The following is a 27,909-nucleotide window of genomic DNA, read 5'->3' as shown; positions in this document are numbered from 1 at the left end:
GTAACTCAGCTGCACAGAACAGGCCTGTGCTTCAGGAACACCTGTCGGGTCAGTTTTGGTGGAGTCTGAGGTGGATCCCAAGTAGATCAAGTCTTCTTGTCTTATTGTGAGGGAATAAATACTCCAAGTAGTTTTGGTGGGAACGGATTGTGGGCAGCAACCTGGGCAACTCAGGCTGGGCCAGGGCTGGATCCAATCCTCCCTTGATTGAATGAGGGCCTTTGTCATGAGGTCTTTTACAAAGCTTAGAGATGAAGCCCTGTCTACACTCTACAACTGAGCTACATCCTCACCCCTTTAGAGACTGTCTCAATAAGCTGCCCACTCAGGCCTTGAACTTGTGATCCTCCTGCCTTAGCCTCCATGGTAGCCACCGCCAGGGATGACAGACCTGTACTATCAAGTCTGGCTACAATGCGATTTGGGTTTCCGGGTGCAAATCACCCAGCCATGTGTCACAACCATGCCCAGTGACCTAGCCAGTGTCACTGAATCCCTCTGCCTGAACCTCTGCAGCCATAGTGCGCCCTGATGGGGTGGGCATCGGGGGCGAGACCCTGGAAGGAAGCCCAGTGGGTGCTGGAGAGAGGCTCCGAGGGAAACCCCAAGGGAAGGAAGGAGGAGCTGGGAATCCAGCCCAGCCCGCTGACTTGCACAAGAGCGGACCAGCCCCGCGGGGTCCCGCGTCTCCAGCTGCACCCACCCGACGCGGTCCCAAGCAAAAGTGAAAGGAAGCCGAGCGGTCCGGCGTGACCCGGCGTGGGCGGGGAGGTGGCCGCGCGCCCCAGCTCCGCGGGGACCAGGCAGCCGCTTTGTGACTTCACAGGTTTCGCAACAAACCTGGACCGCCCGCGCCCCACCCACCCGGCTGCCGGTCCGCCCTCTGCCCTCTCGCCTCTGAGCGCTTCCCTCCCTTCGGGGCTGGGCCTGCCCTGGCTGTCCCAGAGCCTCCGTCCCGCCGCACGTTAGCTGTCTGTGCGTCGTGGCCACCGCCTCCAGGCAGCCCGCAGCAAGCCGACTTCGTGGCCCGACGAGCGCAGCGCCCTCTCACCGCGATGCTGTGCTTCTTCAGGGGAATGGCCTTCGTCCCCTTCCTCCTGGTGACATGGTCGTCCGCAGCCTTCATCATCTCCTACGTGGTCGCGGTGCTCTCCGGGCACGTCAGTCCCTTTCTCCCCTACATCAGGTGAGGGGCAAGTGGGGCGTCAGGGACCAGGGGATCGAGTCCATAAGACAGCGCCGCTGAGAGGGAGGGAAGGTGTCCAGCCCAGGCACAGCGGCGTCTTCTTGAGGTAGGGGCAAGGTGTGGGCAAGGTGTGACAATGAAAGGTGGTCTCTGACACCGCCTCCCACCTCCCCCGGCCTGTATAGAGAGACTGGGAGCGCGAGCTGGGCTCTGCCTTTATTGAGGAACATTGCACAGAGCAGCCGCATCCCGAGGACCATCAGAAGGTACCTGGGGTATGGGAGAAAATCTGGGGAAGAGCTGTCATCCGTGACCTCGAAGCAAGGATAGTTCCGAATCAACACGGTTCATTACGAGTAGACCCAGGCACGTGCCTAGCTGCTCATCTCTTTCTCCTTCACTTTCCAAAAAACTCCTGGTCCCTCTTCTCCCTCCTCCACTCTCTGAGCCTGACTGATCTCTCACTAGGTAGCCCTGGCTGGCTTGAACTCTAGGCTGGCCTTGAACTCACAGAGAGCCACCAACCTCATTTTCCCTAGCACTGGGATTAAAGGCACGTGCCCCCCTCCCCCCTCCCAACTTCTCAACAGCTCTTGAAGTGAATGTCTGAAGTTTATTTTCCGGGAAAGAAAATGGATGAAGGCCGGGCGGTGGCGGCGCACGCCTTTAATCCCAGCACTCGGGAGGCAGAGACAGGCGGATCCCTGTGAGTTCGAGACCAGCCTGGTCTACAAGAGCTAGTTCCAGGACAGGCTCCAAAGCCACAGAGAAACCCTGTCTTGAAAGAAAAAAAAAAAATGGATGAAGGTACATCGATAAACCATTGGTATGAAAGCTACCAGACGACAGAAACAGAATCCAACATCCTGGTCAGAAACAGAATTCATGCCCTGGTTACCCTGTGGCAACAGCAACACAGAGTTACTGTCAGATCCTGGGGCATCAAATTTAGGATGGGGCCTGCCTCAAACTCTCGTGGACCTGGAGCCTCCAAAGTCAGAGGCCTAAAGTTGTCAAAAAAAAAAAAAAAAAAAACTGTGACATTTGCGTTACTATGTAACGTTTTCTATTTTGTCTCCATCTTTCCCGAGGGCCACTTTATCCACAGCAGGGACAACAGCTTGGTCCTCTTTAATGGCTATGTGTTTGGCAACAGTGGTAGCTTTGCCTTTGGAGGAACTTTAATAACGGATCCTGTGTCCCTGAAAAAAAAACCTTGGCGTGGTACTCATGGCCCACGTCCGTCCCAGGTACCCGGCTTCTGCCTCTCATTTCTGAATCAAGATATGCCCTCCCTTTGATGTGTATATAAATGAGCTGCTGTCCCTTCTGGGAAAATCCTAGCTATGTTTTTCCTCGATCTGAAGTCCATACCTAGCTAACCTGTGACATGGACTGGCCAGGCTATCAGAGACAAGGCTGTAGTCTTTGTGTCTGATGTAGTTATGATTGATGTTCCCCTAATGTGACCCTCAAATGGGAGAAGATCAAAGTGGGTAAATCAGCCAAAATAAGGCGAGATGCTGAAATCAGAGATGCTCCAAGGAAGAGGTTAACAAACTAACAAGGAAAGCCTTAAGGAGTGCCGAGTTATGGGACACAGAGTCACAAGACGGACCCCTATGGCTAGGAACTACAAGCCAAAACAAACCAAGTGCGCCTGCGGATTTGGGTAACTGTCTTCTACCTTTGTAGCGGTGGGGACGCTGAGCCTTTGACATAGGGGTGGTGCAGGTAAGAGCTAGACATCACGTAGCATGTGGGCACTGGAAATAAATCGGAGTGTAGACTGTTTGTCTAGCAATGCACAAAACCCTGGCCTTAGTCCCCAGTACTAAGAAAAGCAAGAAGAAAAATGAAGTTTTTTTTTTTTTTAAAAAAAAAAACTCCACAGGCAGATCTCTGAGGCCAGCCTGGTATGTACATAGTGAGTTCCAGGACAGTCAAGGCTACAAAGAGAGACCTTTCCAAACAAACAAACAAAATCCCCCTGCCTCTGTATTTGCCAGTTATCTCGGCGGATCTTCCTCTCTCCTTCCCTTCCCTCTTCTCCACTCCTCTCTTCTCTCCACGTCTCTGTATCTCCTCTAATCACACTGCCTTTCCTTTCTATGTCTGTCTTGATTTCTGTTTTTTCTCTTTTCTTTTTTTTTTTTTGTTTCATTTTTGTAAGGCAGGGTCTTGCTACATAGCCCAGACTAGCTTCATACTCGCGGCACTCCTCCTGTCTTAGCTTCCCGAGTACTGAGATTAGAGGCCTTTGCAACCACATCCAACAACGTCTCCTCCTCCTTTCCTTCATGACCTGGGCATCCTGCTGTAGCCCATGCTACCATCTCTAACCTCCTGACCCAGTCACCCAAGTAGCTGCGATAAAAATTGGCTGCTCCTGAGTCCGGCTCCCTTCTGTTTTGTTGTTGCTCTAGCCTAAACCTTGTGATGCACGGCCAGTCAGCTGCTGAGCAGTCTCTGCAGTTCTTCCCACACACGCCTCTGATGTCCCAGCCACAGCTGTCTAGACATCTACAGATCTTCTCGACTCTTCCTTCAAACAACATCTTAGCAAAACCTGTCCTAATAATACCTGGAAGAGTAGCTGAAGATTTAAAACTGCCTCTTACTACCCTTGGATTCCTATAACCGGTCTATGTTTGCGCATGCATGAGATCCTTGGCGTACAAGTAGCCATCAACAGGACGATTTGTTGGAGTCAGTTTTCGGCTGATGCCGTGTGGTTCCCAGGGATCAAACTCTGGCTGTCAGGCTTGGCAGCAAGTGGTTTTACCCGCTGACCCATCTTGGAGGCCATGCAGTTTTAACACTCCCAGGGCAACCACAGCTATAGTCCAACTGCTTGAAGGCACCAGGGGACAACCACAAGCATTATTCCCGTCTTTTATTCACCCCAGTACTCATTGCCTTCTAACAAATCAGGAATGTAAGATCCAGGAGAGCTCTGAAAGCGGGTGGAGCCCACTGCGGGCCTCACATCTTCAAGGCCCTGGACTGGATTCCCAGCTCCACATAAATACACGCATGTATAGAAAAATGCCCTCCTCTCCCCAGCCTATTCATTCCAGGTCATGGCAGATCCCTATAAGACAAGATCAGCCAATTGGGCGTTTGGTTGGCGATGTGCCGTTTCTCCCTACGCCATTTGGCCATTGTGGCAGTCTGGTATTTTTAGCGCACTTATGAAATAAGAGGGAAACCACTTGCCAGGACGGCTTCAAAGTCAGCTTCCTTCTTATCAGATAACTTCTCTTTGTGACACTGTTGACGACCTTTTTTGGTTTTGTTTGTCTTTTGAAATGAAGCCTTAAGTAGTCCGGGCTGGCCTCCGACTTGATCTGAAACCAAGGATTACCTTGAACTATTGGCCTTCCTGCCTCCACCTCTCAAGTGCTTGGATAATGGGTGTGGACCACCAGGCCCAATGAGTAGCACCATTATTCTTTACTACGTGGCATAAATGTTCAGATGGTTCTCAGATGTGGAAAGAAACTGAAATTCATACATAAATAAAATAAATAATAAAAAATAAAGAAAATGTCCTCTGTTTCCCATTTGCTAGCACTATTGGTGAAGTTTGGGAAAGAAACAGACCCTTCATACATTGCTCCTGGGAATGTAAATTGATTTTAAATTTTAAAATTTATTATTATTGTTATTGATGGGTGTTCTGCCTACATGTATGTCTGTGCACCATGCACATGCCTGATGCCCCAGGAGACTAGAGAAAGTGTTGGACACCCCCCCCCCAGGACTGGAGTGACAGACAGTTGTCAGTCTCCGAGTGGGTGCTGAGAATCAAACCTGGGTCTTTTGGAAGAGCAGGCAGTGTTCTTAACCATTGAGTCTTCTTTCCAGCCCTTGATTTTTAATTGTATGGAGGGACTTTAGTGAAGATTTTTCCAAAAAGGATGACTGCATCCTGTGATGTAGCAGCTGCCCTTTTTTTTTTCAGGAAAAGTATCCTGCAGGTTTGCCTGTCTGTGTGAAAGAAATGCCTATCGGCAAGGTTGCTCGGTGTTTCTAGTTACTCATTTAGTTATTTTCTGTGTGTGACAAGGTCTCGCCCACTGAGTTACGATGACATCATTTTCTGTACGCCTGGAAACTATTAAAATAGCCATAACAAAGGGCTTGCTAGACAAATAGATTAGCCAAAGAATGAAGTGCTTCAAGCTAAAGCCCCTGTGTGTGGTATCCTATCTTTGAATCACTGCATTCTGATGGATAAATGTCCAAGATACATTCTTACCTGGAGAAAAAGCAAAACTTGCTATCTGCAGTTAGAAACAAAGAGAGGAGAAAGCCAAATGCACTTGTATCAGCTTGCACGAAGAAGATTACTAGGAAACTGGGTTTGTTAGAGCGCAACTTAATCTCAGCACCCAGCAGGGGCAGGATTTGAGACGCTGCCACAGTCGCAAGGACAGCCTGAGGTAAAGAAGACTTTTAGCGACCACCAAAGAACTAGGGGCTAAACTCAGAGATGGGAGCACAGGCTTAGTGTGGTGGGGCACGCTTTTAATCCACAGCACTCAGGAGGCAGAAGCGGTCAGATCTCTGTGAGTTCAGGACCAGCCTGGTCTACATAGTCAGCTGCAGGATAGACAGAATAACAGACAAAGACCCTGTCTCAAAAAAAAAAAAATCCCACAAACAACAACAACTACAACAAAACCAAAATAAAGCAAAAAACACATGCTCAGCCTGGACCAGGCCCTGGGTCATCACCAGCTCCTCAGATAGACCCATAAAAAGTGTTTGTGGCAGAGGGCTGCTGAGGTCAGTAAGACGTTATAAGAATCTTCCTCGAATATTTTTATATGTTTTCAACATTTTAAACAAACAGGCTCTCTATCCTATGGTTAAATTAGAAACACAGAATCAGGCCGGGCGGTGGTGGCGCACGCCTTTAATCCCAGCACTCGGGAGGCAGAGGCAGGCGGATCTCTGTGAGTTCGAGACCAGCCTGGTCTACAAGAGCTAGTTCCAGGACAGGCTCCAAAACCACAGAGAAACCCTGTCTCGAAAAACCAAAAAAAAAAAAAGAAACACAGAATCAGACCCACTGTACGCAGTAAGTTGGAGTATATAAAGCGGTATTTTTGTGTGCATTATAAATCAGTTTATGCAAGAGTATCAAAACCAAGAATGAAGGAAACCTATCTCCTAGGATTAGGCCACGCCCACACCCCCAAGCACAAGCAACCAGGCCTAATTTGGAGTTTCTCTTTCCTCTTCCAGGTGCTCTAGAATCCACTTATCTTCTTGGGCTTCCGCCCATAACACCCAGGCGGCACTCTTAAGCTTTCCTTGGACGCCTGCTCATGCCCGCCATGTGACCCTACACTCTTAGAGTTCTGTCAGTCCTGGGTCCTGGACTGGCCTCTTGTAAGCGGATCCACCTTAGTTTCTGTGGGAGTGTGGTCTGGAGAGACAGTGTATGTGGTCTTTGAGCACCTATGCAGTTCTTCACAGCCATAATTTCCGCTCAGTAAACAACGGGAGAAACCCCAGCTAGCTATAGAATTAAGACATTGCAAAGAGGGAACCAGTTAAATAGTAAATGATATGAAAAGTCTGGTCAGGACTTTAATTTCAAGAGGAAAATTACAGCTGTATATGGTGGTATACTCAGCGCTAGGGAGGCAGAGTATACTCCTTTAATTACAGCATTAGGGAGGCAGAGGCAGGTGGATCTCTGTGAATCTGAGGCTGGTCAGGACTACAGAGGAAGAGACTGTCTTTAAAAAAAAAAAAACATCAAACTGTGGTGGCTCATACTTATAACCTCAACACTTGAGAGGCAAAGGGAGGTGAGTTCAAGGCCAGCCTGGGCTACCTATTGAGATGCAGTTGAGCTAGGGCTATAGAATGAGGCCATGAAGTAGCTAGTAGTTGTGGTTTGAGAGAAAAACGGCCCCAAAGGGAGTGGTACCATTAGGGGGCGTGGCCTTGTTGGAGGAAAAGCGTAACTGTGGGGGCGGGGCTGGTTTTGAGGTCTCTTTCACTCAGACTGCATCCAGAGTGACTTTCAGTTGACTTCCTGTGGCCTGCCGTGCGGCACTAGGCTCCAGCAGCATATCTGCCTGCACGTTGCCGTGAACCTTGCCACGGTGATAACGGACTGAACCACTGAAACTATAAATGAGCCACCCCAATGATATGAGATGAGATGCCGTGATCATGGTGTCTCGCCACAACAATAGGAAACCTACCTAAGACAGTACTGCTACCAAAAAAAAAAAAAAAAAAGGAAAACTCTCTTTAAAAACTTGCCTACCGCCACATGAGTGGGAAACCAGACCAAACATCTAAAGTTAATGGACACAGGAACTCTGCCGTGATGGCCCGCGTTGCCTTTACATAAGCGCGGTTCCATTGCCATGGGAGCATAGCGTATGATAACGCTAATTTTTTTTTCTTGGTTTTCCGAGACAGGGTTTCTCAGTAGTTTTGGAGCCTGTCCCAGAACTAACTCTTATAGACCAGGCTGGTATTAAAGGCGTGCGCCACCACTGCCCGGCTTATTTTTGTTTTTTTGAGACAAGGTTTTCTCTGTAGCTTTGGAGCCTGTCCTGGAATTAACTCTTTGTAGACCAGGCCTCAAACTCACAGAGATCCGCCTGCCTCTGCCTCCCGAGTGCTAGGATTAAAGGTGTGTGCCACCACTGCCCAGCTACAAATTGAGATTGAGAATTTAGGTTTGAAAATTAACAGTGACCCAATCCTGGACTAGGCGAATTTTATTTTTCCTTTTCGGAGGGAAACAGACTTCTTAAGTCCCCCAGACTGACTCAAACCCTGAGACAGGTACCCTAAAGACAGGTACTACCACTACCCAACTCAGAGACAGAATTCTTGTTAAGTCCCCCTGGTTGGCCTCAGACTCCTTCCAGGTCCTGCTGCTTTAGGCTCCTAAATGCTGGAATTTACAGTCACATGCTGTCGTACTTAGCCACTCCAATGCCTTTAATTTTATATTTACTTATTTATTGTATGTGGCATGTATACATATATATCCCACATCTTGGGATTCATGTTCACCCCATTTGATCATTCTGCATCAAATGAGGGTATAGTCCCCCAGAGGCCTCATCCCACCAAGACAGGGTCTCTCTCTCTCTCTCTCTCTCTCTCTCTCTGTCTCTCTCTGTCTCTCTCTCTCTCACACCGAACCTGGCATTAGGCTAATAATCCTCTGTCTGAAGACACAAATAATGTTACATCTCATGCTCAGCGTCTTCAGCCCCGGGTTAAACTATCACCTTGGGAGTGGGAATCACGTGCATTGGTCCATGCGTGGGGATGTCACGCACCATCAAGCATGTGTTCGTTGTATTGTATGAACTTAAAGTGACTGATTGTTCACTGCCTGAGCATAAATTTAGTTTGGAGTATGTTCCTCAAATCCCTTGGAATTTTCCAAACTTGACTTAATTTATATAAATGTAAACACAGAAAATGTGGCCACAGTTGGTTTGCCAGGTACAGCTCGCTTTGAAATCACTGCCTTTATGAGGGCTTCAACAACTTCTAAACCACAGGCAGAAGAAAAGTTATTCCCGATTGTTGCTGTAGATTCCTCCTTAACGAGGAGGCCAGGGAGGTGAGGTGTGGGTCTGGGGCAGGGCCAAGCATGCTGGGAGCAGGATGGATTAAGCTCAGCTAGATTGGAAAGCGACTTTCTCCAGTTTCTTGAATCAAGCACCCAGGTATACCTTTATCAATGAAATACATCCCTTAGTGTCTATGAAGGGCTGGTTCCTGGACACCCTGGGAATACAAAATTCCTAAGGATGCTGAAGTCGATGCTGCTCAAATTCCTTGTGTAGAACAACAGCACACGGTTGAGTATAAACCTGCGCAGCCTCCTGTATACTTCGCCATCTCTGGATTACTTAGGACGTCTAATACAAAGTAAATACTATGAAAGTCGCTGTTGAACAGTATTGTTTAGGGGATAATGACAAGGGCATATATATAGCACACGTGCAATTCGAAATGTGTTTTGGATTCTTGCTGGGTTGAATCCATGGGTTCAATAGATATGGATAAAGATACAGATATGGATGGCCAACTGCTCGACCTCTGAGCTTGTGTAATGGCATCATTTAGTTTCCGCTTACAAAGAAAGTTTAAAAAAGGCTCACCCACAAAGCCTCTTGGATGCCCCTTGCTGTTAATACATTTATTGCATTTCCACATCTGGTGGAAGGGATTGCTCAATGTTTACTTATCATGTAATATGTAATATCAGAGACTTGACAGACCTATGAAGACTCCTCTCCTCTCTTCTCCTCCCCTCCCCTCCCCTCCTCTCCTCTCCTCTCCTCTCCTCTCCCCTCCTCTCTCCTTTTCTTTTTAAACAGGGTATCACTACGTAACCCTGGTTGGCCTGGAACTCAATATATGGACTAGGCTGGCCTTGAACTCACAGAGCTCTGCTTGCCTCTGCCTCCAAAGTTCTGGGATTAAAATCTTTTTTTTTTAAAGATTTGTTTGTTTATTTATTATGTATACAATGTTCTTCCTGCATGTGTCCCTCCAGACAGAAGTTGGCACCAGATCTTATTATAGATGGTTGTGAGTCACCATGTGGTTGCTGGGAATTGAACTCAGGACCTCTGGAAAAGCAGTCAATGCTCTTAACCACTGAGCCATCTCTCTAGACCTGGGATTAAAATCTTTACCACCACATCCAGCATAAAGACATTTTTCATTGCTAATAAGAACCCTTTTACTTTTACTAATGTACAAACAATGCTATTATTTATTACTTACTATTATTATTTATTAAATTTTAAGTTAGCATACAAGTTATGTTATGGAAGTTTAGTTATGGAATATGTATACTACTGTGTTTTGTTTTTGTTTACCTTTTCTTTTCTGAGACAAGGTTTCTGTTTGTAGCTTGGGAGTCTGTACTGGAACTCACTCTGTAGACCAGGCTGGCCTCAAACGCAGAGATCCTCCTGCCTCTGCCTCCTGAGTGCTGGGCTTAAAGGTGTCCGCCACCTCCCAGCTGTTTATCTCTTTCTTACAAGGCATCTCCATCCCCCATTCCTCTGTCTTCATCTTGCATATCCCTTACCCCTTCCACATAGATCATCTTCCATTGTCTTCCCTCACCCCCCCCCCCGCTTCCCAATAATACTATTCCATAAAGTTTGTAGATATGGCCAGATTTTATTTGCTGCTTAGAAGCTTTTCACAAAATGTTCTTGAGAAAAAATTGGCTCATGCAATTAGGTACTGTTTTATCTGTGAGTAAAAAACCCCAAATCTGACTATTCTTATCTGATAGATGTAGGAAATTGTGACTCAAATGGTTTGGTTTTCTGATTTTTTTTTTCCTTGAGACAGTTTCACAACGTGAGCCTAGGTTGGCCTTGAACTTGAGGTGATCCTCTTGCCTCATCCTCTCATAGTCTGGGAATACAGAGTGAGCAACCACACCTACTTCTTGTTGATGAATTCTGATAGTTTTATAGTATGTTTTATTGATCAGTGAATAAAGTATAATACTATTTTTAAGGAGTCATAGCAAAGTTTTTTTTTTAAATTATTGTAGTGTAGCTGCTTATGGTGGCAAAAAGTAGCCAACTATGAGCCTCCTGGGTGTGAGATGACGCATTGATGGTAGTTATTGTGCATCCAGAATCGTGCTTGTCAAAGAGACTTTACAGTTAAATTCTGTTGTTTGAGGAGCCTCGAGTTCTCACCTACTTAATCCCTTCCTCGTCTACAGCAAAGGCATAGTGGTCCCTTCTCATTTCCCAGGGGATCTTTGCTATGATGTGCTGGGACCAGCAGCTATGTCTCCCGAGAGCCACCTGTGTGCTTCTCTTCCCAACTCCAGGCTCAGTGTCTTGGATTTTGGTAACCTTTGTTTCCCATGTAAGGACTTGACAAATGCTAGCCAACCAAGCATCTTCTAGAGCTGTCTAGTAAACGGTTGTCAACACATTAGTGGTCCCACCCCCCAGTCATTCTGACGGCTTGCTTTGACTGCCAGGGAATCAGGTTGCTGGACGTTAGGTACAGATCCCTCTGTAACTTAAACAAGTTGTGAAGCCTCTCACATACCCAATTTCTCCCTGAATAAAATGGAATTTATAGAAGACACTCCCCACAAACGTTCAGCGAGGCTCCTGAAGGTGCAATTGCAAACAGTACAGTAAACATAACACCATGCCAGATGCATAATTAATATTCAATAAGTGATTTAAATTAGGCCTTTTTTTTCAGGGTCTTGCTATGTAGCCCAAGCTGGCCTTGAATTCATAGTTTGCCTGAACCTCCCAAGTCCTGGAATTATAGGTGTGTGTCCACCAAGTCTTGGCTAGTCTTTTTGGGGGTGGAGAGTGAGAGTCACTCATTCAATAAATATATATGTAAATAAATATGTTATTTACAGGGTGCTTTATGTTCTGCCTGTAGGAATTTGTTTGTCCATTTATTTGTTTATTCATCCATTTATTTATGTGTTTTATTTATTTATTCATTTTTATTAATTTATTATTTATTTATTTTCCTATTTTAACCGAAACCTTCCCTCAGATGAATCACACACTCCATCAATGAGCCACATTGTGCCTCTATGGTTTGAAACAGATAGACAAGAAGAAAATACCATTCTGAGAGTCTGAACTTCCAGATCCCGTGTCTGATGCCCTACAGACACACACTGCGTTCGGGCTTGTGACATGTGTCTTGGTCTGCCATCATTAGACGAGTGCCCCATCTAGTTGTTTTTTCACAGCCTTTCGAACGTTTTTTACCCCTCATAAAGCCACATACTTGTCTTGAATAGCGACCGGTTATGCTAGTTCCTTCCCTTCTGAAACACTCGCACCTCTATGCCAGCTCCTGTCCCCTAGCACGCCTAAGGTGGCAAATGAATGCCAAGCACTGTGAGGTGCCTCACTGGTTTTGATTTTTTTTTTACACCCTAAGGCAGAGACAGGAAGGCCTGATGTCCTTATCAGACTTAATCATCTGTAGATGTGCCGCCTGCGGGCTCAGGCTGTCTCTGCCATTATTGTGTTCCTGGCTACTGTCCCTTCCCCCTGGTCCGCTCAGCCCTGGGCGCGACAGGGCCGCCTGCACATGCGTAGTACTCTCCAGTCCTCCTTGAGTGTAGGAAGCTGGGGAAGTGGGGATGTTCTGCCCTAATCAGGCTCTGACGCCAAGATGGAAACACCTGGGAGTCCGGGTGTTTGTTCCCAGCCGCTCTTAGCCTCGTTGCACCCTCTTGAAGAGTTAAGTGTCAGACTTTACCTGCTTTCTGCACGCACGGGCTTCTTGTAGAATTGTCCGCCTGCTTGGAAGTGTGTCTGTTCAACGAGATCGGTTTCCAGCATATACATTTCAGAGCTGGTTTGGGAAGAGGAAGTGTCCTGAGCCCGTGCAAGCCGTTGCATGTTGGGAGCACCTCCGTCATCATTTTTAAGTTGGAAAAGGTGCTTGTGAGCAGTCTGACAGTTTTAACCTGGCACCAATGAAAAGAAAATAGAACATGCCCAACGCTTCTCTGATGGACTGGGTGCCTGTGTGTGCTCGCTCTTCGACTCTTTCTGAGTCACCTAAGTAACTGATAGCACCCAAGACTTTCTTTTTTCCCCTCCCGAGACAGGGTTTCTCTGTGTAATAGCCCTAGCTGGCCTGGAACTCACTCTGTAGACCAGGCTGGCCTCAAACTCACAGAGATCCACCTGCCTCTGCCTTTCGAGTGCTGGGATTAAAGGCGAGCACCATCACCACCCAGCAAGACTTTCTTTTATTACTAGGAACCTCATTTTGTTAAGACAATTGACCAAATGAGCATACTTTTAAGACTCTAAAAGGCAGGGGCTGGAGAGATGGCTCAGTGGTTAAGAGCATTGCCTGCTCTTCCAGAGGTCCTGAGTTCAATTCCCAGCAACCACACGGTGGCTCACAACCATCTGGTGCCCCCTTCTGGACTACAGGCATACAGAATATTGTATGTAAAAAACAAAAAAAGAAAAATGAATTAAAAATAATAATAATAACAAAAGACTCTAACAGGCATAGTCGACCCATGGCCTAGGGGCTACTTATAGCCAAGGACAGCTGTGACAGAGGTTCCCTTCCTGTAGGCTTCCATAGAGTGCTCAGCAGTGATGGATAGTATGGTTCAATTCTTTGTCATTGTGCATAAATCTAGTCATTATAACGTGTGCATTTGTGTGCATTTAATATCTCAACCATGGAATTTTCAAGCATATTTTTCAGTTATTTTTGTTTCCAAAACAGTCTCACTCAATTCTTCATATTGAGCTTATGAGGTGGGGTTGTTTGAGAGACAGTCTTGCCGTTTATTTTAAACACCTTCTAGCTTTTATCCGTGTGTATCTTAGGGTTTCTATTGCTGTGAAGAGACACCAAGACCAGGACAATTCTTATAAAGGAACACATTTAATTGTGTTGGCTCATTTACAGTTCAGAGGTTCAGTCCACCATGGTGCTGGTGAGGGAGCTGAGTGTCCTACATCTTGGCTTCCAGGCAACAGGAAGTGATCATCTCAATGGGCGTGGCTTGAGCATATATGAGACCTCAAAGCCCACTTCCCCAGTGATACACTTCCTCCAAAAAGACCACACTGACTCCAACAAGCCACATCTAATAGTGCTACTCCCTTTGAGGGCCATGTATGTCTTCATGTATGCGTGAGTACATGTGAATGTGTAGGTGCAGTATTAGTGCTTGTGTGTGTGTGTGTGCACATACTTCTGGAGGCCAAACTCACACACTCATTTGCTCTCCCTCTCAAGAAAAGATTGCTCACCGATTCATCTGGGCTGTCTGGGCAGCCAGTGGGTCCTTTGGGAATACAAATTGAGGTACCACACCCAGACATATCACATGGATGCTGGGGATTAAACTCAAGGCCTCACGCTCCTGTCACAAGCACTTTATTGACAGATTCATTTCCCTAGCCCTAAATGTTATCTTTTTTTTTTTTTTTGGCGGAAAAGCAATTTTAGGTTTCTTTAGAGCCCAAACAAAAACACCTTAGAACAACTTCAAGTGATATCTTTGGAATTCAGTGAACACCTAGGAAGACCAATATAAAACGGACCAGTTATCTGTCCAGGGGTTCGGATTGAAGTTCTTTTAGAAATAATTCAGATATTTTATTTTGTTCTTTCTCAGTGACACAGGAACCACACCTCCAGAGAGTGGTATCTTTGGGTTTATGATAAACTTCTCCGCATTTCTTGGTAAGTGCACGATTATTATAAATGAGAAATCTACAGTCTCACGTGAAATGAAATGTTATCTATAGTTTGTGTACTTTGCAAAAGAGCACAACCTGTATAACTAGAATTTTGCACCACTTTGAGAGACTAAAGTATGTAAAAAATTCAGAATTATTTATAGCCTTATTATAGAACTATGACTTATCTGGTAATCTGGCACAGGGTTTGTAAGAGGTGGTTTTAAACCCCAAACTTCTAAAATTTTATTTTACCTAAGATATATTATTATTTGTGTGTGTGCATGCATAAATACGCATGCGTCAGAGATTAATTTTCATTGTTTGTGTGTGTACACAGACATGCATGTGCCGGTGTCCTCGGGGGCTAGAAAGAGGAAGTCATAGCCCTTAGAGTTAGAAGCATTTATGAGTCACTCGATATGGGTGCTTGGATCTGAACGCCAGTCCTCGTGATAGAGCAACAAGATTGCTTAACTGCCGAGTCACCTCTCTGGGCTGAGAGGGATTTTCAGGAAATTTAGTTTTAAAAGACTTATTTGTACCCCAGCGTTTGGGAGGCAGAGACAAGCAGATCTCTGAGTTCCAGGCCAGCCTGGTCTACAGAGTGAGTTCCAGGATAGCCAGGGCTGTCTCGACATGGAGAATCCCAGCCCCACCAAACGACAACAAAAAAGCCTCATTTGTAACCAAGGCACGTGAGGAATCCACCGTGTAAGGCCATGTCTTTTTTTGTTTGTTTTTTGTTTTTTCGAGACAGGGTTTCTCTGTGGTTTTGGAGCCTGTCCTGGAACTAGCTCTTGTAGACCAGGCTGGCCTCGAACTCACAAAGATCTGCCTGCCTCTGCCTCCCAAGTGCTGGGATTAAAGGCGTGCGCCACCATCGCCTGGCTCAGGCCATGTCTTAAAATGTATTCTGAGGCCAGCTTGCATGGAATCAGCTGGGGTTAGAAGCATGTTCCTGAGCTACCTACCCGTTTGCTCAGTCAAGAACTGTAACAGGGCTCAGGGAATACATGTTGTACATAGGCACGTGGAGCCAGGGTGGAGAAGAGTGATTGATCACTTGCCTGGCATGTAGGCAGAGCTGGGTTTGCTCCATAAATCCAAACCAAAGCAATTCAGGGGACTTGATTGCCTTTTATAGACTGGGAACGGCTGACTTGTGAGGAGAAATAAGAAGATAAAAAGAGCAGTTTGTATCTGTCTCAGGTATATATATATATTTCCTGTCCATTCCTCAGAAGTCAGGTAGAAATGATGGATGGGATGGAATCCTGTAATGAGCCAATTAATATCATGCGCACTGATTCCAATTGCTTTGCCATTGATGTAAAACTTGGTCTTCTGCCAGAGGACTGGAGGATACAGGTGTCAGATGGGAGGGGGGTTGTGAGTCGGGGGATGGGGTGGGGATGGGAGTGGGGTGGCTCTCCATCCTTTTATCCTCTGCCCTGTGGAACCCTCAGAGTCTATCCTCTCTCTCCTCCTGGAGCAGGCCAGGAGGACTGCCAGGAACCCTCCGGAGGGCGTGGGAGGGCCGCTTTAGAATTTGTGCTACTTAGCAGAAAGTTTCTCTCGCTCACCTGTTTGTGGGCTCTCCCAACTGGGTTTGGAGGTGAGAAAGGGGGATGAAAGAAAGAGAGGGCCAGTCAGTCCCAAAGCCTTTCCATGCATCTTTGCCGAACCAGACTTAGAAGAGCGAGTAATTGTTTGAGCGCTGCCAGCCATAGGTTCAGGCTTTAGACCCAATACACGCCATGAATATATTTAAATTTTAAAATGGGGCTAAGTGTTCAGGTTTAGCTTTTCCCCTTGCTGTGTGGCCAGAGGTTGGGTAGAACTTGTCATTCTTCGTTAGGCTTTGAAAGGCTGGGACTCTCGCCACGCGCCGTCATCGCCCCTTGTGAGTCTGCTTTTTATTTACTTTGTTTTTAACTTGTTAAAATGCTGAGATAAAGTCTCTTCTAGGTTGCCCAATGTGGCCTTAACTGTGCAAATACGCACAAAGTCCACCTTCTCAGAGGTGAGGGTCACACACACATTTTACACACTTCACAAACGGCCCAGAAGAAAACATTTCATATCAGCAGTAGACGGAAGACTGGTGCGCAGAATGTGTCAACGTCACTACAGCTTGAACCCAGGGGGAAAATATGACTGCAACATGGCCATGTAATTCTCAGAAGACACCCAAAAAACCAAAAGGCAGTTTTCAGGAGGCTGAAAGTGCTACCGCCCACTAAAGAGGAAATACCAATCAAAGTTTCCCGTCTTCATGCCTCAGATGACTGTTCATTTCAAAGGGTTTGCACACAGTTACACTCCCGCCTAGGCAGACTCGGGGCGAGTGAGACCTGCCTCTCAGCTTTTTAAGCACGCACGCACACGTTTATTTTTTTAACCTTAGACTGCTACTCTGAAAACGTACCCCAAATTTACAAGTCAGGAGTGTTAAGGGAGTATGGGTTGTAGCTGGAAAACCCGGGGAGCAAAGTAGAACACCGTCCATAAGAGAAGAGCAAAATAAAGACAGGATCTCACACGCCATATTGAAGCCCCTGGAAAATGACAGTGTAGATTTATTTTGCAGTAATTTGAAAGAAGCTTCATGGTCCATTGTTAAGTGAGAAAAGCAAGTCATAGAATAACGCATGGAGTGCAATGCCCTGTGTGTGTGTGCGTGTGCATGTATGTGTGCACACACACACACACACACACCACATGGGGCGGAGAATGGAAGAACTAAATGTATTGCAATCAGGACTTCTTTCTTTCCTGTTCTGGGAATCAAACCCAAGGCCTCATGTTACACTCCCGGCCATAATTAAGAAATTTTGTGTGAAATAAAAAAATGACTCACACGTGTTCTTGTTTTTCATTAAAAAAAAAAAAAATCAGGGATTAAAATTCACTAGACCGTACTTTTTCCCCCTCAGGTGCGGCTACAATGTACATGAGATACAAAATAGTGGAGAAGCAAAACGAGACCTGCTACTTCGGCACTCCTGTCTTCAACTTGGTGTCCTTGGTTCTTGGATTTGTGGGGTGTTTTGGAATGGGCATTGTAGCCAATTTTCAGGTATGGCCTGAGTGTTTGGGGTGGTTGACCATGGAAGAGCCCATGCATGAGTAGAGAAGCAGGAATTCAAAAACCAGCCTGTGCTGGGAGACCTGGGAGACCTGGGAGACGGCCAAAGAGCTAGGATCGGGTTGAGTTTTACCATGGTCATCATTCTTGCTTGGGACCTGGGGAGAAGGGTTTATGTACACAAGCTAATGAGAGCGTGCACCTCCAGTGGTGCTGCAGGCTCGGTACTGCTCCTCGTTTTCATTTTGTTTATTTGGTTTTGTTTTTTGAGACAGGATTTCTCTGTGTAACAGCCCTGGCTGTCCTGGAATTCACTTTGCAGACCAGGCTACCCTCGAATTCACAGAGATTCGCCTGCCTCTGCCTCCCAAGTACTGAGTTTAAAGGTGTGCACCACCACCTGCCAGCCTCATTTAAAAAAAAAAAAAGGGCCCTTCTTTATCCTCTTCTATATGGCTCAGCTTGGTCTGGAACTTTCGGCAGGCCTCATTTTCATTATGTGTGTGCACGTGCACACACACACACGCACACTCACACACAGAGATTTAACCTTAAAACTACTAATGCTGAGTTCTCCTGCCTCAGTCTTCTGAGTGCAGGGATTGCAGGCATGAAGTACAACACCTGGTTCTCTAGTTCATATTCATGTAGTGTGAAGCAAGCGATACTTTAGCTTTGTAAACAATTGAGCCAATGCTTACGTCTCTGCCGTTGGATATGATCCATCGTTTACTCAAAGAGAAGCTCCTAACCTCTCTCTTTTGTTGAAGATTTGGTTTATGGGGGTGAAATCATTTGCTCAGGTTTCTTCAGTGAATTTAGTTTACAGAACCAGAATACGGCCTCTATTCCAGGACCCACACCTTTTCTTTAATTTTTAGAGCCCTGCTCATCCCACAGTCTTTTCCAAGAGAGCATTTGATTTGTCTATGGAGAAGCTATTTAATATCTTAGAAAAATCTAAGCTTCCTGTTCATACTTCTGACAGTCCCCACCTCTTAAGACGGTTACAAGGATTGGACCAGAGAGAATCAGTGTACAGTAGTCAGCCGTCCGCTCTCGGTGGCTGTCGTAGTCATAGCCACCGTGATGGTCTTGCCCTCTGTTGTCTCTACGGGAGAGCAGGATGGGTTTCTACAGGAGGCCTCAGATTCTGCCTAGGGGAATCTCTAACCTTCTCCCCACCAGCAATGATCTTGTATGATGCCTGTTTTTACACAAAGACGGCAGGCTTCACTCTAGTGGGCTGCTCCAGGACGTGCCGTACACAGGAATAAGTGCAAACCTTCCTATGTCACCTGCTGTCCATCCATGCTCTATTGTCTACTCCCGCATGGAACTGGAGCCCGGTCGGAGTGGCCTCGGCCTGGCGTGCATCTCATGAACCCCACAGACTCACTGTCTCTGCACCCATCAAGGGAGGCGCGCTCTGTTAGCATTGGGGTGGGGTGGGGGTGGGAAGCTCATGATAAAGCACCGCAGGAAGCTCAGGGCTGTTTGCCAATAGTTAGGGTGAAAGGCCACCTTCCTTATACAGTACTACATATTCAGAATGACCCACGGGGCGGGGATGGTTCTTAGAACGGCACAGTTTACAGCTCTGCATCAGACAGCATGACAACCGGGGTAGAGGACCTTTGAACGATAAGCCTTATCAGTGAGTGTATATGAATTGTTTAGCGGGAGGAAAGTGTGCTTTGATAATATGATAAAATATGCTTTCATGTAATATGGCATGATAATACCACTTTCTCCTCTGAATAGCATTATAGGGTGTAAAATCACAAAGGACAGATTTATGATATTATGGATTTTCTCCTAAACTCACCTTAAAGCGTCCATGAGTTAAGTCCTTACAAAAATCCAGACGTAGGAGCTTTACGACTTCCGTGGGCATCCACTGTTTGCCCTGTCTGTGCGCTCCTAAACCTTTCCCCACAGTGTCCTTGTTTGAGGGCCCGTGGTACATTTTTAGCTTGCTACAAGCTGTGGACCTGGAGAAGAATTTGAACTATGAGACCAAGAGAGATTGGAGGAGGCTCCGGAGTTTGATCATTTAAATCTTCCTGAGATGGCCACAGCTTTGCTTCCCCCACTGGGTGCGCAGGTTACCTGCCTTGTGTTTGCCTCATTTATTTCTGCCAAGGCTTCATTTTCTGCACAGAATTCCGTCCTGTGAGGTGATAGCATAAGACAGCATGTTAAGTGAAATGAGCCAGGGGCTGGGAGATTGCTGTCCACTGATAACGTGCGCAGAGCCCACGTAACTCAGGCGACACCAGCACTGAGGACACAGAGACAGGCAGACCCCTGGTCAGTTGGCTTAACACGATTGGTGAGTTACAGGTCAGTGAGGGACCCTGTCCAAACAAGGTGGGGGCTCCTGAGCAATGACGCCCGAGGTTGACCTCTGCTTTTCGTGTGGACACATGAACACACACACACACACACACACACACACACACACGAACAGCACCCCACACAAAATGAAATAAGCCAGATGCAGAAAAGACAACTATCGCGCCATCTCCCTCATAGTGGACTCTAAAGGAACTGAAGCAAGGGAGCGCTTACTTTTTATTTTTATAAATAAATTTTATTTTACTGTTTATTTTACGGAATAAAAGAGTGGCTGAAGCACCATAGTGGTGGCACAAGTCTTTAATCCCAGCACTTGGGAGGCAGAGGCAGGTGGATCTCTGATTTCGAGGACAGCCAGGGCTACACAGAGAAACCCTGTCTCAAAAAACCAAAAAACAAAACAAAACAAAAAGAGTGGCTGATTCCAGAACAGAAAGAAAATCCAATGCTTGTGTAGTCACAGTCAAGTGGTTAAAGTGATGAACTGGGAAAAAAAAGCCAATTAAGAGCTGTAAATCAGGGCAAAGAGATGACTCATCAGATATCAGCCCTTGCTGTGGGGCCTGAACTCAAGCCCCAAAATCCACCATAGAGGGAGAAAACTGACTTCCAAAGTTGTCTTGACCATGCACCATGGCCTGCACGCACACCATAAGCCTGTGTGGTGGCACACAGCTGTGATTCTAGCACTCAAAAGGCTGAGGGAGGAGGATTACAAGTTGGAAGCCAGCCTCAGCTACGTAGCCAGAACCTATCTCAATCAACAAACAAACAAATGGAAACAAGCCAGACGTGGTAGCACACATTCACCACAGAGACAGAGCTTATCTTGATCAGGTCGCATTATAAACATATACAGAACTTACATAAACATCATGGATATATACAATTACTATTTATACCTTAAAACTAATCCTTTTTTTCACTTTTTTTTCTTTTTTTTATTAATTAATTTATTTAATTATTAAAGATTTCTGCCTCTTCCCCGCCACCACCTCCCATTCCCCCCCTCCCCCAATCAAGTCTTCCTCCCTCCTCAGCCCAAAGAGCAAGCAGGTTTCCCTGCCCTGTGGGAGGTCCAAGGACCACCCACCTCCATCCAGGTCTATTAAGGTGAGCATCCAAACTACCTAGGCTCCCACAAAGCCATTACGTGCAATAGGATCAAGAACCCATTGTCAAAACTAATCCCTTTTTTAAAAAAAAACTGAGGTGTTCATTATGGCAAAAAGAAAATACCCAAGGTTCTGTTTTCTGCACTTCATGGCCTTGAAACTTGCAAAAGCTTCTGAGTCCAAGGAATGTGCCAGCTTTCCACCTTATCCACCCAAAATCCATATCTGACCTAGGAACCATCCCTTTCTAAAAACAGGAGCCTGGGAGTGTGGTTCAGTTGACAGAAAGCTTGCTTAGCATGCACGAGGGCCTGGGTTTAATCCCCAAAACCCTGTAATTCTGGGGATGGTGCAAGTCTGCCTATTGCATTTAGAAGGTAGCGGCAAGAGGATACAAAATTCAAGGTCCTCAAGCTACATAGGGTGTCTGAGGCCAGCCTGGAATACATGAAGTTCTGTTAGAGAGAGAGAGAGAGAGAGAGAGAGAGAGAGAGAGAGAGAGAGGACAGAGGAGAGTGATTTTTGAGATGAAATCTCACTATGTAACCCAAGCTGGCCATGAATGCTTGATCCCCCTTTCCCGGCTTCCTGAGTGATGTGGGTACCCCCACACCTAAGTTAAGACCCCTTTAGTGATGGAGTACATATACCATTGTGAAGAAGACCCATCAGAGATGCTACACCTGCCGAATCTGGAGCCTTTCGATATGATCATGGCAGGACAAGTATCCCCAGGGGATCCATGAAGCTTGCAGATTTAGCTCCAGAAGGATGTGTCAAGATGGCCAGGGCAGAGGAAGGAAATGTTCTCACAGTGGGAGGAGAAAACGGATTCAAATTCAGGATGTCTATGAATGCGGAAAGTACCCGAATTCCGACTATTCCTGAAAGTGACTCATTAGCAGAAGGGGCCTTGGTTTCTGTTTTGCCCTCACGCAAACTTGCTTCCCATTCAAGCCATGAAAGGGATTTGTTTCTCTCAATTCTTTAAAGACATCTTTTAAAACTATGGTAAAATATACATAATATAGAATTTTCATCTTAAACGTTGTTCTCTATCTTATTCATTGGCTATTTTTCTGGATTCTGTACTTACACCCACATTTAAAGGGGCATACATATTTTAAAACATAGACTGCCCCTTACTTTTCATATAGAACTATATCTGTATGCCCATGTTAGATATCCTAGTTATAGAAAATCACACAGCACATCATAGAATACAAATGCAATTGTGCTGGTACTCACAGTAACTCACCTGCCTCCGTTTCCTAAGTACTGAAATTACAGGCTTGAGTTGCCTTACTGGCTTCTAAATGCAAAATGCACTTTTTTTTTCCTAAACAGGATTTCTCTGTGGCCATGGCTGTCCTGGAACTCACTCTGTAGACCAGGCTGGCCCTGAACTCACAGAGATCCGCCTGCTTCTGCCTCCTGAGTGCTGGGATTAAAGGCATGCACCACTGCTCTGCTCCAAATGCAGTGTTTTATAGGAGATACTCTCCTGTAGTCAGCACTGTGAGCATTCTGACAGCAGACCAAGATGGAGGCTCTAATTATCTTAAGGTCATAGTCTCATAGTGGAGTTATGACTTGATTTAGCATGCCAGGCTCTAAGGCCCATCCCCAGCTCTCCTCCAGGGTGGATGCTCTTTTTCCTTTCCTATTTGTACCGGAATAATGGTGGAGCGAGAGGCTTCAGCTGCAGGTGTTCATCAGCAGGGGAGGCTTTTCTCATACCAATACTTGGATGGACACCTACCTTCCTGACTTGCTGACAACTGGCGGTAGTTCTCACCTGAGGGTCGCGATCCCTTTGGGGCGGTCAAATGACCCTTTCACGGGGGTTGCCTATCCGATATCCTGCACACCAGATATTTACATTACAGTTCATAACAGCAGCAGAACTACAGTTATGAAGTGGCAACGAAAAGAATTTTATGTTTGGGGGTCACTGCAATGTGAGGAATGGTTTTAAAGGGTCTCAGCACTAGGAAGGTTGAGAATCGCTGGCTTGGAGCCTCCCAGAGTGCGTGAAGGAGCGGCTGGTGGCTTCTGGTTAGCCCTTCCCCACGGAGTAAGAACCCATTCATGATCTCTGCAGGAGTTAGCTATGCCTGTGGTCCACGATGCCGGCGCCCTCCTGGCTTTCGTCTGCGGTGTGGTTTACACGTTACTGCAATCGGTCATCTCCTACAAATCGTGTCCCCAGTGGAACAGCCACACCACATGCCATGTCCGCATGGTCATCTCTACCGTTTCCTGTGTAGCTGTCATCCCCAGTATCCTTTCCACATGTCAACTGGAAAAATATGGTCTGTTCTAGAAGGGGGCTGCTCAAGTGGGGGTCATGCAGTAGGGAGAGACTCACTGAGTACACGTGGGATGTAATGGTCTGTCCTGTCTCCTTAAGAGATAAGCCACGCCCACTCCCTCCCCAGTCTGCCAAGACAAACTAAGTAGGAGTCTAGAGCCAGGGAGCAACTTGGGGTCACTAGGTAGAAGAGAACCAAGGAAACTGTGAGGTAGCTAAACTTCCTAAGTGGGATTCTTGTACAAGACACAATCAGGACAATCAAATATCCTGGAGGGTGGGGACAGAGGGAGTGGACTCTCACCAGAGAGATGGTACCAGTTGGGAAGAGAGGGGTTACTAGACTCCTTTCACCGTCTCTGAGACTTCAGGCCATGGTTGCTTGGACCCATGAGCTCTTGCAGAACACTGTGACAATTGGAGCATATGGGCACAGAATTTCTTTGCTTCATTATGAACAGGAAAGAGAAAGCAAGGGATAGAGGGGAGGAAGGGGGAGAAGGGGAGGAGGAGAGGCAGGGATGGGAGGAGGAGGTGGGGGAAGGAGTCTGGGACGTGCCTCCCCAAGCCCTGGCCCAAGGACTGACTTTGGTGATCTGCTTCTTCCAGATAGGTCCTACCTCTAGGACCAAGTCCCCCACAGATGCATGAACCTTTGGGGGGCCGGGATGGAGACACTTTATATCTGTCTTAGTTACTTTGTTTCTGTTGCTGGGAAAAGACACCATGAGCAAGGCAACTTATTGAGGAGAGAGTTTATTTGGTGCTTACCATTGTAGAGGGTTGGAGTCCAATGACTACGGTAGGGTAGGGAGGAAGGGACCATGGTGGCAGGCCCACATGGCATGGGAGCAGTAGCTAAGGACTTACCCCTTGATCTACAGTCATGAGGCAAAGCGAGGTAACTGGGAATGGCAAAGACCTTTGAAACTTCAGAGCCCACCCCTAGTGATGCATTTTCAAGAAGACCACGCCTCCAAATTCTTCCCAAACAGTTCCATCAACTGAGACCCAAACATTAAAGTATATGAGCCTGTGGGGGGCCATTCTGATTCAGCCCACTCTACTAACCTTAATCAGGGGCTAGTTAAATTGATTTCCTATTCTAAATTTATATCCCAGTTAAGTTGTTATTTATTTTGATGGGCACGGATGGGCCCAGGAGAAGGTTTAGGATCCAGATTCCAGTTCAACTAAAGCAAAGCATCTTTGTCCCAGCAAGTCTGATGTTCCCTCTAGCCGCTGTTCCTAAAGCACTAAGGAGTTTTCCCTTGCCAACTGACCATTCTCTTCAGGAATAGGAAATAGGAGAAAAGTGAACAGCACTACAGAAGAATTAGACCCAAACAGGCTGGGGGGGGGGAGTGAATGGGGATAGAAAAAAAGCAAGGTACACTCGAGCCTGTTGACATTTCCTTCCCGCCAGTCAGTTTCACAAGCCACATGAAAATATTTGATTTTTTTGAAGTGCTTGGTTAAAGACATCAAATATTGGCATTGCATTTAAAGAAGTAGCTTTGCGACATCCCCAGAGTCCAGACACGTTGCCCGTTGGGGACGCGGCAGTTTGACCAGCTCAGCTGTACTCAGGGAGTTTCCTCTTAAACTCTCATCACTCATCACTAAGTCAACCAAGATACACTTAGCCTTTCTGTAGTGGCCGCTCTTGTCTTCAGTACGAAATTCACTTTTTAAGCAATGAGAAAAAAAAGAAATGAGTATTTAATCATGCTTATATATTCTGATCTACAGGAAATGAAAGTTGGGCATGGTGGTAAGTGCTTGTAGGTCTAGCTCTTGGCAGGCCTACGCAGGAGGATCAGCCTGGGTTCATGGGACTGGTGTCTTAAGAAAGACCCCTTCCCTCCTGGTCTAGACTCGATGTGAGGGCTTTTGACCTTGTCATACTGTATTTGGTTTTGTTGGTTTGATGGTTGTCTCCTGGAGGCCTGCTCTTTTCTGAGGGGACGTGGAAGGGAAGTGGATCTAGGGGGGAGGAGAGGTGTAGAGGAGATGGGAAGAGGGGAAGGCGGGGAAACTGTGGTAGGGATGGAGTGTATCAAAGAAGAATCTATTTTCAGTAAAAAAAGAAAACGGAAGCTCTGTCTCTCTCTCTCTCTCTCTCTCTCTCTCTCTCTCTCTCTTTCTCTCCCTCCCCGTCCTGTGTGTATTTTGTTTGCTTGTTTGTTTGCTTTCTTGAGACGGGATCTCGCTATGTAACTCCCACTGGCCAGCCTGTTTCAGCCTGCCAAGTGCTGGGATTACAGGTGTGTACGATCACGCCCAGTTCCTTTTCTTTCTTTAATGAAGTATTTAAACCAAGAAAATAAAAGCAATGCCGTATTCCAAGGGTGGAAAGTTCTCCATCTTTTGATCTTGTGTCAGATTGCAGAAAAGAAAATCGGGGTGTGTGTGTGCTATTCTGTAGGCAATGTAGGCCAGGTCATGGTGTGTAGTGGCCTAGCTCTGGGACACATCTTGTCCTTTAAACGCTCAGCTCCGTGCTCGCTTTGGCAGCACACGCAGTAAAACTGGGGTGACAGACGATTAGCATGGCCCTTGCGTGAGGGTGACACGCAATTTCGCCAAGCGGTCTATATTTTTCAGCAATTTTATTGTTACATTACAAACCCATCAACTGACCAAAAAAAGAGCTGTGTGACTCTAAACTCTGAGCTCCCTGTTTCTCCCCTAAAATAGATATTAACACCAGATAGCCTGAGTATGAAATTTTGCTTTTGTTTTCTTTAATGTTTTGAGACAGAGTTTTGCTCAGGCTGGCCATGAGCTTGCAGCAACCCTTGCATCTCAACCTCCTGATTAAAAGCATGTGCCACCTAGCTGGGTTCCTCTCCTAGTCTTGGGGAAATATAATTATGGAATTTTTAGTCAAGGAGGAACTAAGCCCCAAGACTGAGGTGTGTTCTAGCACACTGCAGCCTTCACTCCTAAGACAATTCCTGCTTCTCCGTGTCCTGTTTATTGTTTGAAGATGTTCGGACTTTCAAAAGAGATTTCCTTAAATCTTTAGCTTGTGTTGACCGTAAAATGTATAAGTAAGGGACATTTGTAACATTGTAAACAGTTTTTTTGTTGTTGTTGTTTACAACTTCTAGAGGCAAATTTTCCTCAGCCAGTCTTGGAATTTGATCTGTAGACCAGGCTGGCCTCGAACTCTGCCTCCCAAGTGCTAGAATTAAAGGCGTGTGCCCCCACTGCCCGACGAGGCAAATCTCTTGATACTCCAACCAGAGAGTCCCAGCACAGACATGCTGGCCTCAGTTTCCCATCTGAGCATTTCCATTAGCTGGTCTCATGTCCAGGTGGTTCGTATTTCTAGCCAAGCCAAAGGGTCAGAGACCCTCACAGACACAGGTCAAATCCCTGCAAGAAACTCCCCCGAATGGATTTTAACAAACTTCCTTCTGAAAAGGTCTGTGGCCTCCAGCTGTTCTGTGGTACTGTTTCTCTGGAAGGGCGTTAACAGCTCCTCAGAATGCCCGTGTTTCTCCTTCATATTTCTTTCACACCAAACAGCCTCACTGACTCCCGAAGAAACTGAACCACAGAGTGAGGGCAGTCTCTTTTATTCCTCTGTGTAGGCCTGGCTGTCCTGGATCCCCTTGCCTCTGCCTCCTGAGTGCTGGGACTAAAGTCATGTGCCAGCCTCCACGCCCGTCTAGGAGGCCTTTCATTTCATACCAGGCTTCTAAATTTCTCCTGCTTATTGGCTTATCTTGCCTCAACTTGTAAAGCTTCCAAAAACTTCACAGAAGCCAGTCATGATGGTAATAGCCCAAGCCTGACTCAAAAAAAAGAAAGAACAAAAGAAAGAAAAAGAAAGAAAGAAAAGAGAGAGGGAAAGGAAGAAAAGAAGAAAGAGAAAGAAAAGGGCTGGGCGGTGGTGGCACGTCCCTTTAATTCCAGCACTTGAGAGACAGAGGCAGATGGATCTCCATGAGTTCAAGGCCAGCCTGTTTGACAGAGTGAGTTCCAGGACAGCCAGAATTACATAATGAGACCCTGTCTCAAAAATAAATAATTAATTAATAAGAAAGAAAGACAGACAGAAAGGAAGAAAGAAAGAAGGAAGGAAGGAAGGAAGGAAGGAAGGAAGGAAGGAAAGAAGGAAGGAAGGAAAGGGGGAGTGGAGAAGAAAGGAAGAGAACAGAGCATCCCGGGGTTCTTGAGCCACGTGATCATTGTAACACTTCCCCCCCTGGGCATGGTGATTTCCTGTTCTCTGTTTTTGCCTCTGCTCCTCCCAGGGGCCATTCTAGAGCTGGACTATTGGTCCATCACAGTAACTGCCTGACTTTTTGCATACTTGAAATGTGGCTATACCAAATTGAGATCTTTCATAAATGTAAAATACACACTCATTTCAAAGACTTGGTTAGAAAAAGGAATGTAGTTTAGATGACAACATTAGTTCCCCCTCCTCCTCCTTTTGCTTTTTTGGTGGTTGTTTGTTGTTGTTTTTGGTGGGGAGATTGTGAGTGTACTTAAACTCATTATGTAACTCAGATTGGATTCCATTTCTCTTGTCCTAGCCTTCCAAGTGTTGGGATTACTGACATGAGGCA

General features: G+C 46.3%; 1 protein-coding gene and 1 non-coding gene across 2 annotated transcripts in view; both read left to right on the top strand.

The window, feature by feature from the left end:
• Positions 1–781: 781 nt before the first annotated feature.
• Dram1 (DNA damage regulated autophagy modulator 1) overlaps positions 782–27,909 on the top strand; it is a 34,533-nt gene continuing 7,405 nt past the window's right edge. The window contains exons 1-4 of the mRNA XM_057758256.1: positions 782–1,186; positions 14,379–14,446; positions 17,382–17,524; positions 23,114–23,291. Coding sequence (XP_057614239.1) covers positions 1,056–1,186; positions 14,379–14,446; positions 17,382–17,524; positions 23,114–23,291 — 520 coding nt within the window. The 5' untranslated portion in view covers positions 782–1,055. The remainder of the gene's footprint in view (positions 1,187–14,378; positions 14,447–17,381; positions 17,525–23,113; positions 23,292–27,909) is intronic.
• On the top strand, positions 25,825–25,927 carry LOC130866688 (U6 spliceosomal RNA). Its single transcript, XR_009056374.1, has one exon. It is a non-coding gene; the product is annotated as a U6 spliceosomal RNA (small nuclear RNA).

Source organism: Chionomys nivalis, chromosome 25 (genome assembly GCF_950005125.1).
Source record: "Chionomys nivalis chromosome 25, mChiNiv1.1, whole genome shotgun sequence".
In the NCBI taxonomy this organism is placed as follows: Eukaryota; Metazoa; Chordata; class Mammalia; order Rodentia; family Cricetidae; genus Chionomys; species Chionomys nivalis.
This window is presented reverse-complemented; position numbering and strand designations above follow the sequence as displayed.